This window comes from Zerene cesonia, chromosome 4, assembly GCF_012273895.1.
Source record: "Zerene cesonia ecotype Mississippi chromosome 4, Zerene_cesonia_1.1, whole genome shotgun sequence".
NCBI lineage: Eukaryota > Metazoa > Arthropoda > Insecta > Lepidoptera > Pieridae > Zerene > Zerene cesonia.
The window spans coordinates 4,021,048-4,035,476 of NC_052105.1; the positions used below are offsets into that span (position 1 = coordinate 4,021,048).

Below are 14,429 nucleotides of genomic sequence, written 5' to 3' on the forward strand. Positions count from 1 at the left end.
TTTGTCGAAGTAACTTTAAGTTTGAGAATCACTGTTATAATCAACGAGATGTATGTGTGATCCGATATAAATATAATATCAATGTTTTGTTTTTAAAGGGTAACTCACAATTCATCCCCATAAAACTAAAGTTTGACGAAACGAATTAATTTTTGATTACATTACAATGGACGTTACTCAAGAACTTGTTAATTGATCACTTAATACTCGTCTAAGGTTTTACGAGGTTCGATTCGATGAAATTGAATATTCTTTGAACGAACTGGAATATCAATCAGGCTTACATTAAAGATTCATCGCCCAGCTACCCGCGGTCAATTCTTAAAGGCCAAGATTATAGCTTTTGATTTTAATTCAATTAATATTTATTAATTGATTCGAATATATGAAAATATATATTTTTCTATTTATAGATAGGAATAAAACATAATTAGTTATAGAAAGAAAATAATATAGATAGATTACCATGGTTATTCCGACCTAAATTGATCTGCATTAACGTAATTTATTGAGTTACGTCGACCCTGATAATTCGAGTATTAACTTTCAAATATGGAAGCAAAGACATTACACTCAAGCCAACCTCATGATATTAATGCAAATACCTATTTAATGGAATTAGTTGGTATACATTTGGTACACTCCCAAATGTCTTTATTAACCTGCAAATTTCTAATTATGCAAATTTAATTGCATTCGAATGGATGTTTTGCTACTGGATGTTATTATGAATCCAATTAACCAACCGAAATCTCATTTAACAGCTAATTATTTAATTGAGGAAATTATAGGTATTAGGCTGCTGTGCGTGCCTACCTAATTATAAAATAACTCAATAATTCGTTATTCTTTATCTCTATTGTTATATGCTTTGTGATGTTTTTTTTTGTTTTTATTTAACATTCTAATGAATAACATTTATTGACACATATATATAATCCCGCGGCTTCGCTCACGTGTATAAAGGATGAAGAGACAGACAGGGTAATTTTCACAGTTATTACTTTAATATAATATATTTTTGATCATTCAGCTATATTGTAGTCGAATATTTATGTAATTGGCGTGATATTGTTATCCAAAAATAAACCACGAAAACAGGTCGCCTGGAAGTAAATACTCACTCATGAGAATTCGTGAAATATGTCAAATTCTAGTTACATCAAATATAACATAAAAAGATGGCTATATTTTTCTACCATTAAACTCTATTTTTATAAATATATACTATAAGTTCATATTATAACAATCTATATTTAGATATAAAAAACAAGCTATTTTTTATTAACACTTTAAAACAAAAAAGTTTTGTGAGTTACGAATAGAACAACAATTGTATGGTGATAGCTTAAGCGTTTTCCTGTTTGGAATATTGCTTTTCCCCAAAGCATTTGCTAGGTTACGTTATTATATATTTCTTCTCTTCGTTGAAATCACCGCATTTACGCACGAGGGAATTTTTGTGATGAAAATATTTTAAACGATTAGTCATATACAACTTTGAAATAATCTCAGTTTAGTAAACATACATTTTCGAATCATATTTGAATGCGAAAAAAGAAATTTAACATTTCAGTAAAATTATAAATGATAGTATCGAATGCTAACTATAACCACAGAATATTGAAGAGCACTAACGTACCATAACTTTGATAAACATACGTACTTGCCTAGTTTATATACAATATAGTTTAAAACAGGATAAAACTAACTTTAAAGAAGAAGTTATAATAAATTATTCTATTAATAACGACGAGCAAATATATGCAAATAACTTGGTCAATGTAATTAGATCTGGTATTAATTTAACGAACTTCTTGAACCAAGATAACCCTATAAAGAGATGTTTATAAATGTTTAGTGCTCTCATCTCACAAAACGGCGGAATTAATTTGCATAATTTCAGGAGATGCCGGAATAACTGCGGCGTTAAAGCCGAATTATCATAAATTAATAAACATGTAGGAGAGATGCACCGTCGGCATCTTCGAAACATACACGCTGGGATGCTTTACAGGCTTTTTTGTGTTGTTCCCATGTTGCTCATCTTTTAAAAGGGACTTTGATCATTGATGTGATACCACTTATTTTAAGAGACGCTTTAGAACCTTTAATATTTGGGTAATGACATAGTTTATTACATAGTTGAAAAAAATGTAAATAAAGATTCCTGTTCTACCTTATTTGCCAGTTAAACTTCCTCAAATGGAAGATAATTAATTTAAAGTACATATTCTGCCCCTGAAGCTTTAAAAATATAATATTTAATTAACAATTGCATGCCTGTTAAAAGTAATTAATATTAATATAGTCTCTATTGTGCTGATCCACAACAGTCTCTAACATATCAACCGAATAGTTCAATTAGTTTAATTCTCACGTAATTAACAACAGTGTCACACAGTTCGGCGACTGGCGATTGTCCTTATGTGTATAAAATATTCTATGTATATAGTGGCAACGTCTGTTTGTGCCAAATGAATATACATGATTGTGTATTTATGACATCAAAAAATTATGGTATTCTTTTAGTAATTAATCTGAAGAATTAAGCTACTCTTACGAAGCAGATCAACAGGAAATTTACATTACAGTGGTGTGAAACTAATAGAAATTTTAATTGGTCATCAAATAGATAACTTTCCTGACCGGAATCTGAACCCTGGACGCCCAGTGTGATGCCAATGCATGACTTATTTAGATCAGACATTCTAGAGACGATTGATTTATATTACAATTTCAGTTGGGCCAAAAATGTTTGTTAATACAAATAATCTATTAATTATAAGGAAAGCAAAAAAAAAATATATCTCATAATATTATCAAAATGAATAATAAATATGATAGCAGTACAAACACATATTATTTATATGTACTGAAGTTAATTACCACATTAATTGCACTAACATTAACAGGACCTTAGCGCGATCAAATTATGGCGAAGAGGTTAATTGGACATCAGATGTGCGTATTGGCAATAAATATTATAATACTCTCTTTCAGTACATGGGCTTTATTAGTAAAATCTATGTTAGCTGATGTGTCTACTACCTACTGAGAAACATTGTTTAATTTTTGTATGGTTACACATAGAATATAATATTTACAAAAGTTTTTCTACTAACGTAATTGCATTTTAGCGTTACATGTGTATCGATAGTCAGACGCTTGAAATTCTGTTTGGTTTTCTTCACAAGATTAAATAAAGACAATAACGTTAACTATGACAGAAATGCAAATTCTACGTTTAGATATCTTTAAACCTACTCCTTAAGGGAAATAAAGCAACTCACCACCAACACTAGCCTGATAAGCCACTCCAACAGCACACAGAGAGTTATTAGCGGTTGCGGCAACCTCTCCCGCGCACCTCGTCCCGTGCCGGTTGGAGTCTATCATGTCATACCGCGGTTGAGGGTCTGAGTCGTGCGAGTTCACGTCGTATGACGCCATCGGGTCCTGGGAAAGAGATTTATTTACAAAACGACAAACCTTTGTACATTTGTTATATAAATTATCCATTTATTTATTAGTATTTCAACGAAATTTGATTATTTTTACGTAAAGCTGTGGAATGTCACCTTAAATTATTTTAAGATTACCTTTCGTATTCTGTGTGCTCAAAATATCGCTAATAAAATATGTATAATTAACATTCGTGAATGTCTTGTTATTACCTTCTTTATCCAACCTGACCTTACCTTCTTTATAATCTTTATCCAACATACAAATGTGGATACATAGGTGTTAAAACAAGTACTTACTTAAATAAAATAATTTTAATAAATGAAAAATGTACAGTTCAAATAACATATAGTATATATACAATACGCTACGAGTTGTCGTATATCACAACTAAAATAATTTACAACGTCCATATCCTGTTACCGAACTACACAACAGTTTTTGCTTCAGTTAAACGAAACCGTAAAACAAGCATAAATCGAGGCGTTCACAACTTCACCAGAACGAGACGTATAACTCCCAGTGCCACTGGAAATATATTCCAGCTCACAAGAGAATATTCATGACATCGGATGGTAAAAGCGATCATTTATCCGTCCGATGCTGGAAGTATCAGCTTGCATTCAGAGAAACCTTCATCACTTTCATTGTTTTGATAATCAAACGGATCTCTGAATAAGTCATGATAGCATTGTGTGGGCTGTCTTCAGGTCTTGTTAATTTTTTATGAAAGAACGAAGCTAATGAGGATGGGATCATGATAATTTAAGTCTTCGCTTTAATTTTTAATTGTAATTATAATTTGTTTAGGGTCTTATTTTCTTAAGTTTTTGTCCTATATTGTTTTTCTATCGCATTACATAACCTGGATTAAAATTGCATTGATAAATCAAATATGACCTACTAATATAATACTCGAAAGCTAAACGAAGATATCAAAATGAATGATATTGATACTTAGATACTAGTCTTCTACAAACCTCAACAAATCAACTGAATATCATCTACAAAACAGTATTTTGATTCAACAAACTATAATCGTGCAGTAGATTTCATTCGGTATATATTCGGATTCTTTAAACGAAAATCGATAAAAGTCCATTAAGTTCAAATTGTACAAAGCGAAATGTCAGCATAGCGGCAGTGGGAATTTGAACAACAAAACTGCAATCTGTACGTAAAGATAAGTGAACGAGTTCCGTTCTATTAGAGTTTTATCTCTATGTTAGTTCACAATTTCGCATTTGGAAATATAGAACCCTCATAGGAACAATTTTATCATACTTGGCACCAGAGATAGTGTGATTTTAATAAAAAAAATGATAAATGTTACCTTATCTTACGGAAAGTGTTTATGTATTTTGCGTTTTTTATATCTAGTTTATATTAAAATCTATGATCAAAATATTTTTTGTATACATGGAACAACGTGTACGTAGATACTACAGAGAGAGCAATTCGAATCGGGAGGTTTTGTGCCACAGAAGTTAAAGTTTGAGCAAAAAGCCAATTTTGGTGCGTACGTTAAAGCAAATGACTGCATTCGTACTTATGTACCGAATGTGCAGTAATTTCGAGATGTCCATTAGCCATCCATTTAGCTGTTACATAAAACAGACTATGCACTATCTGAATAATAAATTAAAGTTAAATTAAGTACGTATTTTAATCGAACTAAGCGGCACGTATGTATAAGTCGTAATGATGCATGAAAGTTTTGACTAAAATATTGGGAATTTAAGGAAAAAGTGACTTCTGCAATTTTAGCGACAGTTATTTAACAAAGTATCGAAATTTGTAATAATGTTTTGGTAGATAAAGTTACATAAAAGGATATCTTATATTCTTTTCTCTTAAAAACGATACGTGTTATGATAAATAACAGCTACATTATAAAAATATCTAGCAGCAGCAATTTTCTTAGAAATTCCAAATGAAGGATAGGGTAGGAAAGCATTTTCTAGAAATATAAAATACTGCACTTCATCGTTACAGAGCTACATCTTTGTTCCATATTTAAATTTTGATTTAAAATTACGTTGGCAGCACATCACGGTCGGAAAAATACAAGTTTTGTTTTTGTACATCCTTTTACCTCGTTTGTTCCGGCTGGGCTCGTCAACAACCAAAAAGATTTAAAGTCGCCGAATTTTTCAATTGGAAATGGTACGACTATTTTGTGGGTGCGACAAAAAAAAATTAAAACTGGTATCGAATCTCTTTCCATTATAAATAAAATCTATTTTATATTATAAATAACAATAAGTCAAGCGTTCAGTGAGTCTAACAATGTCTAGCTATGTACTTACGTAATTGGATATTAAATCTGGGTGATCCGTCTCCAGTCCGTCATCCAGGATAGTGACAACTACGCCTCGACCAGTGATGCCTTCCCGCCACGCCGGCATTACGTTCATGTCTAATCCGCCACCCCGGTTCTATAAAAAAATGCATTCAGTACTAAAATCCAATACTATAAAATTATTATAATAATATTAAATACATATCTAAATTAACAATGTCAATCTTATTACTAATTTAGATATTTAATATTGTTTAAATAATTCCTTGCTTCGCGGTATATTTAAAAAAAGAACTTTCTGTGTTTCTAATCTAATTTTTGACATCTTGTTAACGGCCAGCATTTTTATGATACTTATATCTTATATCAACCTTTTTTTCAGTGTTTTTTAAAATCACCATAAAACATTTTTTTTTAATTGGTCTATGTATTTTAACTAATTATAAACACCTAGATTGCCTTGCACTTCTTTAATTATAGACAATATTTTTAGTTACAGCAAGTATTTTTAAAACCATATGTGCTTCTAAGCGATATTAAAAATTTACCTATTTACGTTTTTGAAATTAATTTATAATCGTCTTAATTAGTAAGACATTCAATAGCAACGATTTAAATTTTACTACTTTTTCCGCGTTTCCACCATGGAAGCGCGGTTGCCTTTTTGTGGAAATGATTAATTTTTTTTTTTTTTTTCAATTAAAAGACCTTAAAAACATGCCTTTTATAAATAGCATAAAACATAATATTATACGCTTTTGCCCGCGGCTTCGCACGCGTCAATTCGGAGTAGTTTCATTGATGTTATAATACATAATTACCTTTCTCTTGAATCATTCTATCTATTTCAAAAAAAACCATCCAAATCCGTTGCGTATTTTAAAGATTAAATCATACATAGGGACATAAGGACAGAGAAAGCCACTTTGTTTTATACTATGTAGCGATGGCAAAAGATTCTAAAATTAAACAATAATTACTACTATTATAGTAATTAATGAGACTGCACCATTACTACTAGGTATAAGATAAACGATAGTACATTCATTACTGAGAGGCAATTATAGAACTATGTTTATGATAATACATTACGTAGTGGATACTGAGGCAATTAATTAGAAGTTATGAAGACGATAAATTTGCAATAATTTTGTACATATTAACATACATTGAAGGTGTTTTAAGCGTTTTTTATTATCTACTATAAAACTTTGAAAAATAAGAGTTTAAAGTGTTAGTCAACAAGTTTATTACATAATACTCCTCTATCTATACAATCCGAGAAAAATAAACATAATTTGAATGAATAATTTTCAATACTCTGAAACGTGAGCATGGTTCTGAGCGCGGCATCAAAAGATATGATCTAAAATAAGCCTTTAATAAGCACACAGCGTGTATAACTCGATTAATTAGCCGGGAAATTATACGTTTATCAAACATCTAAACACTCCTAACGTTAACATTTAGTAAATGGAGGTAAAGGTCGGAGATGAGAAGATCTTCATTACGAGAAAACAGGTGGGTAATGAGGTGGAAAATTACCTTTTACACGACAAGTCACTTTCATGTACCGTATAAGATACTAATCAGAGCTATCTTCAGTTTTATATACACACTGGATTTAATCTACGTAATGCTGATTAAGAAACTGGCTCACTGCATAATTGGTGGTTGCTCCTGGGACGAAGAATTTATCGAAGAGTTATCTCAGTAGGAATCAAAGAAATCAAACAAAGAAAAACACATACTTTCCGAAAATCAAACAGAGAAAAACAATTATTTTCCGAATTACAAAACATCAAAAGGATAATGGTTAAACCGTTTATGTTAATATGAAATCCCTTCTAATGTTACAGCCCAAATGTGTGCCTATGTTTGTAAACATATGTTCCATTTTCACACCAATACAGCTTAAACTTCAAGAGGAAAATAGTGGTTGGGAAATAATACTGATAGTGAACACGCGAGAAGAGAAATGAAGCGGATTTTCAAATGGGTACTTAATATTATTGTTACAGATTATTTTATCGTTTGTGTGTAGGTGTATATTGTAGTAGCAGCTCCGTTTGCAGTTATGTCATTATAAAAAGGCGATTGAGCAATACAAATACAAAATATGAGTTATATGAATATGAAAGAAAGCCAAATTTATTGTACTCTGTCGACTCGGTTACATCGTTATATTAATATGCCTTAATTGTGTCCCTCATCGTAAATAAATCCATTGTCAATTCTTATATTTTATTTTTCGTTTTACATGCTAACGGTTTCAAGCCACAACTCGACACATGTACATCTGATTTCCATGTAGATTCAGGTGTGGCTTATTTCAGTCAATGTATTAAGCCGATGGAGAATCAGTGTGGCTTTTACGTATTGAATTTCCAGTCCACGTTTATCCTTTTTGATTTGGACGCGTGACATACATGTACAATGAATGTTCATATTGATAGTTCACTGATCTGGATTATGGATACAAAGATTACTTTTTTATCATTATCCTTTCGTATAATTACAATTTAGTGGGCGAGGGCGAGCAAAAATAACACTTTTAACCCACTTTTGTGGGTTTTTCTGAAGATCTTTTCGGATTGTGAATCAATACAGCAGTATCATGCCTTTTATTAGTACCTGCATTCATCTATTCGTTTGCCAATTCTCTGGAGTAAAAGCAAAAGGAATCTTAATTTTGTGGTACTGATTATTATTGTGAAACAGCGTTAAGCATATTTTTTTATTTTATAGAAAAAAAAATCTAAATGTTAATTTTTATTGTCTATATTATAATGGAATTAATTTGATCAAACATGACAATAGTTGCATTCTAATAGAAAAAAGTACTTATATTTTTAATACATGCCTTATAACATAACGAAATCATCAATCTACTTATAAGACCAAAAACTCGAGAAAGGTGAAACACGGAGGGTACAGTGATGACGTAGCAAGCTGACGAATGATTAAAAGACTTACCAAATACCACATGTAAGGCCACTTCGGGTCGTTAAACAACAGTCTGTAGTCAGCAGACCGCGGCCTGCCTTTCACTCTCGTGTGTTGAAGCTCTCTTTTTGACCCTGCATCCCTTTTAGTTGCTGATGATGGCGACGGAACGTCTGACGATTTGGTTTCAACTGTGAAATTGCATTAGTGTACTGTTTGAACTTCTGACGTGACACTTTTGATGCTATGATAGTTATTTGTGACTCCTAGTATTTGAATGTATTAGTATTATAATTGTAAATATTGTTCCTAACAATACGATTTGTCTCGTTGCAATACATTAAATATTAATCGTAATTTAATCAAAAACAGAACCCCTACCAATAATATATTTTATTATGCATGTATGTTAACTGAAATGCAGTTTAATTTCAGTGACAAAGTATTAAGGGAATTTTTACAGAGCACACTTATGCGTGAATACAAGAACAGGGCAAACACTTGTAATGCTGAAGACAGTATAAAAGTAATCTTCTATGACAAAGAATTCCCACTGAAATGGAACAAAGGTTGTTGGTCTTGAACTTCAGCCAACTTACGGAGTCAGGGTATCTAGGTCAACCGGCTATTTACCTATTTGCGTTCTCTACTTAACTGTGCTGTTTTCAAAACACTTTCTACATTTCTGCACTTGATTTACATAAAGTCAGGTTCAGTGCGCTTCTAAGGGCCTCTCCTATAGAGTGCTATTAAGTTATCCATTATTTTTAATTAAAAATTTTATTATTTCTAATTTATACACGCAATTCTCCATTTTTAAACTTTAGATACAAAATCACCAAATAATCACATTAAACGTCATGGAATACCATCCACAATTACGGTGTTTTAATAAATATATAATTAAGTGAAAATATATATTTACCAAACTCGTGAGGTGTTTGTAGTGTGTATCAAGCTCATGTAATCAATTTAACAACTTATAATTGTAAATGGTAATGTGTAGCCATACTTAATGTGCTAATTGCGAAGATAATATTGTAATGTAATTTCTAGGTAGGTTATCTCGGCTCATAATTAAACTTGAAGCGGTAGCTTTAATGAAAGTAAGCACACATCACTCATATCTTAAATAGGTTAATGAGCATAAACAGAGTCAGTGAAAAAAATCGCGATTCGCAGTATATTTATGAAAACTTGCATTTTTCTCACATAGAGACCCTTTTGAGTTTTTAATAAACTTTTGTAAAGCGAGTTTATAAGACTTCAAATTTATGCTACATTCATAGATAGAAAGATTAACACATTTCTCGTATTGATTTCTCTACAACCGCATGTCATATAGTTGCCATTATATGCCCTATATTCAAATTCTGAACAATAAATTCTAAACAACGCTACGTATAACATATTAATATGTACGATAATTAATTAATAAATATACCCTCTAACCTGTAGAAGAACTTTCTGGTATTGTAATGAGATCTCTCTTTTTTCTTGATAGTATTTTCTGTTGTTTCGCCCATCTCACCCTGGAGTCAGCCTCCAGTCTGCCATGGTGCTCATGTGCTGGTGACAGCGACCGCCGCGATACTGAGTTATGATGGAAGTGGAAATAGTTGTCGAATATCTGGAAAAGAGAAAGAAATCTGTTGTATTAAAAACAAAAGATACATAATTTAATAAGTCATTTTAACATTTATGTTATTTATCAAAACGTTTCGAAAATTTGAAAGCGATTGGTCTGAAGTCTTTAATTTCTAAATAGAACACGTAAAATGAAACAAGAAAATACTGGACTATAATTACTTAACGCGAAAGTCGTAAAGTATTTTGTGAGGATAACTATATGATATAATACGTTTTTAGCTCTGATAGGCAATACCTAGAACCAATAACGTTTACAAAAAAGGAAAAAAGCTGCTTACTATACGATACTGGGTCAATTGCAATTCTGAAACTGTTCATGCTTCGGCTGCACTAGCAATGATTTTTAACGAACAATATCCCAAAAAGAAGATTTTCACATGTATGACGTACAAAGAGCTCTTAAATCGTAAACAACTGTGCTCGAGCTTTTGAAGTTATCGATTCTAATGCTATGGAGTAGGTTTGCTGATCAAAGAGTATATCAAGTTCAATGATTTATGAAAGTTTACCATTATATAAATATTTAATACCAATACTAAAATAAAGAGATATTTTAGCCCAGAAAGAACATTACAATTGAGTTTTAAATAATATTTTATTATACAACATCTTTATTCGCTATACTTAAAACTCGCCTTTGTAGTAAATAAGTCTGCTAAGGACAGACAGGTAATGCGTGACTGCACCGGCTAGTGCTCTGTTTTACTTTTTAAATAAAAAAAAATAGATTTTGAAATTAAACATATCGCTAATAATTTTAAGCTTTAGTTCTTTTTTGTTTGATATCTGAAATTTATTCACCGTTGTGTAGGTACGTGATTACTACGTACTATATATGTACCGGGGTGGACCGCTAGTAATACACACTATAAAAACGGTTTATAATGTATAAAGATCATAATATCTTGAGGAGGGACTTAATAATAGATATGAAAGATTTATTGTGACGATTTTATTTTCGTTTTTTATCTCATTTAATGAGGCGTGCATATGACGTTAATTCAGTTCTGAATTTAAATCCTGGCACAAAGTTCAGGTAGCGGCCATTTTCAAATGTCGCATCCCAACCACGGTTAATTAAACCGAAGGCGCCTAAATAAAACAAGTACTTAGCTCGAAAATACAAAATTTTGACGTTATATTTCCGATAAATTGTAAAATATAACTCAGTTCTTCACAGCAAACAGTAACAGTACATTTTAATTAAAATTATGGGAACGTTCTGATGATAACTAAAACTTGTTTAAATTCATGTTGATTTTTAATACATTTTATACATGCTGTGCATAAAAGTTAACAATGATATCCATGGACTGCAAATGTTTCATCGAATTTATTTTTACATCTTTGACTATAAATCCGTTTACCAAATAAAACTCTGAATTAATGCGCTTTTATTTTATCCAAGTAAATGTCAGATAAATCCAGTATGGTACAGCGATCCACAAAAATGAACATTGAGTATTCAAAAAGTTAAAGGTAAATATGGAGTAAATGTAACGCTGTCATATAAACCTCGTTTGATATCGTTAAATATAACGAGGTGATATGGGATGCTCAAATTGGTTGAGCTTGGTAAAGTCGCAGTTACATGGGGTAATAAGAAGTCTGAGGCACCGTTAAAACATATTTGAGCTGTATGAAGACAATTTTAGGTAAGTTTTATGACGTATGACGGCTGTGCCGTACAATTAAAATTTTCGTTTAACCCGCAGAATTAAAAGATTACTTTGGTGATATTTATAAATTCATCCAGAAGAAGATAGCTTAAAATTATCCAATGCTCGTACAGTTCTAACATTAAAATATTTGATATAAATAAACTAAGGCTCATTCCAGATGCATTCGGAATAGTTGAAAACATATTTTACCATTAAAACTTTCAGAGCATTCGTATTTTATTCAGAACTGCACGTTTCTCAAGTATTTATAGAATACGTAGAGTGCACACTATCGAAAATAGATCAATAACTCAAGCTCGCTCTCTCGGGGCAAATGAAAGGTGCCGCAGTTGAGAAGAGGAAATTATTGTCATTATTCACTTTCCGCTATTAATTTGTACATTTTTTTTAGATTCCCACTTTACATAAGTTTGCTATTTTGTTTAAATTGTACCTATTAAACCTACTTACGTTACAAAATATCCTTTATCATTTATGTTTCTGTCCATTCTATTACGAGAAAGATAGAGAAGTTTCCAAAGAAAAATATATCCAATTAGATAACAAACTCCTAAAACATATTTCACACTTTACTCTCAAAACACATTTCCTCAATAAATCGTGTATAGCAGTTGCCGTAGTTTGACATGCCGACGAACTTTTGTACGTGTTAAAACCTGGTAAAAACTATTCATTTTAAAGTAGGGTTCTGCACATAAAAGGTAAGGGGTCCTTTTATTCAGGTAGCTGCGGGCTCTTCGCGACCCGTATTACGTGGAGCGAAAAAAGACGATAGGTACACTCCCAGATTGTAACTCCAATGTAAACAGAGTTTAGGGTGTGGGGCATTAAAGCCTCTAATAGCAACACTGAAGAGTAGAAAATAAGTGACACATTTTAGTGGGGAAAAGGGGACGTGTCGTTTAATACTAAAACGTACTCTGCAATGTTTTCCGTAAGGAGGAAAATAATGGCTTTAAATATCCTATACGAGAATGCCGCAAAGTTATTAATTATTGTTGAGACAGGAATTTGCTGAGCACAAAGCTTTTATGCTGAACATACCACGTATTTTTTGAAAGTTTAAAAATTCCATTCGACAGCGTTCCAATATCGGTTAGTGTTTTTTTATAAAAAAAAAACGGATTCACACAAAAATAGCAAACAAGCCTATACATAAAGGTACATATATTTTCATTTGCGACATGTTTTAGTATTGCCAGAGGCGCTACGCATCCTCATTAGGAATTCACTTGGAAAAGGGCCTGTAGATCCGTTATTTGACTTTTACCCGGGTGCCGGCTTTTAAGTTTACTTCACACTAGCTGCTGTATGTGACATCGACCGTGTTTTTAACCTCAACTTCGTTATTAGATTGCAAATATCCTTAGGGCTGTATTTATTTTCGGTAAACCGATTAAAATCACGTATCTACGTAATTATTCCATTACCTGAGCGTGTCACAGTTTTTTTTATTCCATCTTAATTTACTTCAGTATAGTTATGAAGAAACAGACCTCCAAAATACTTTTAACACATCCCCCTATAAGGTTATAGTAACTAACCGCTTTAATAACTACTTTCATTTATTTCTATACAATGTCGTAAATTAGCAATGTAAAATTATCGCAATTTCTTCTAATTTTTAACGTATTTACTTAATAAGCCCCGTTTGTTTGGAAACAGATATATATATAAAAGCAGTGTTGTTGTAATCAGGGCATACTAACAAGTAGCATCCGTCATTATTGCACGCTGACATAGCGACATAAAGACCGCACTTCTATTATAAGACTAGCCTGGAGGCAACGCATGACCTGCTGATAGTCTGAGTGCTAGTGAGAGAATGTAAGAATTTATCTAATGCTTTTTTAAAGGGAAACTTTTGGTGGCACACAATTCTACAAATAACCATTATGATGTCTATTGCTAGTAAATATATTCACACAACTGTTTTTCTTGAATACACGTTGTATTGAAGAAAAACTTTTACATAATAATAGCTTGATTAATGTTATAAAAACATTAAGTAAATGAGATTTTATATGAAATTGCTATTCTTCACATTAAACTATGATAATATCATAAACTGACGAGAGTTAAGTCACAAACCGCTCTTAGACTTTTACGTAACGACTACTTTACATCGTCTTAAGTTTGAATCCTTTAAGCTTTCGTGTTCTGTTACTTTGTAGGGTTTGGTGTTTGATGTTTCCGCATTTTAAAAATACGACATTTTTACTCGCTTTTCAGACAAAATAGTCTTAGAAGCAACGCTTTCGTGAATAATGCAGGTTGCGGTGTTGTGTAATGCATTTCAATTGACAAATATTTGGAAAATATTTCTGCTATTTAGGGAACATGAACAGCATTGAGATGTTTTTCATGCTTTTTACTGCGAACTA

The 14,429-nt window shown here is 31.8% G+C and overlaps 1 protein-coding gene across 1 annotated transcript in view; it reads right to left on the minus strand.

Moving 5' to 3' along the window:
- The window catches only part of LOC119839785 (furin-like protease 1), a 35,287-nt gene extending 22,754 nt beyond the window's left edge, over nucleotides 1–12,533 (minus strand). Inside the window, exons 1-5 of the mRNA XM_038366225.1 lie at nucleotides 12,496–12,533; nucleotides 10,166–10,362; nucleotides 8,744–8,904; nucleotides 5,775–5,903; nucleotides 3,294–3,459 (exon numbers count right to left, since the gene is read on the minus strand). Of these exons, the coding sequence (XP_038222153.1) occupies nucleotides 3,294–3,459; nucleotides 5,775–5,903; nucleotides 8,744–8,904; nucleotides 10,166–10,362; nucleotides 12,496–12,533 (691 nt within the window). The remainder of the gene's footprint in view (nucleotides 1–3,293; nucleotides 3,460–5,774; nucleotides 5,904–8,743; nucleotides 8,905–10,165; nucleotides 10,363–12,495) is intronic.
- Nucleotides 12,534–14,429: the final 1,896 nt, after the last annotated feature.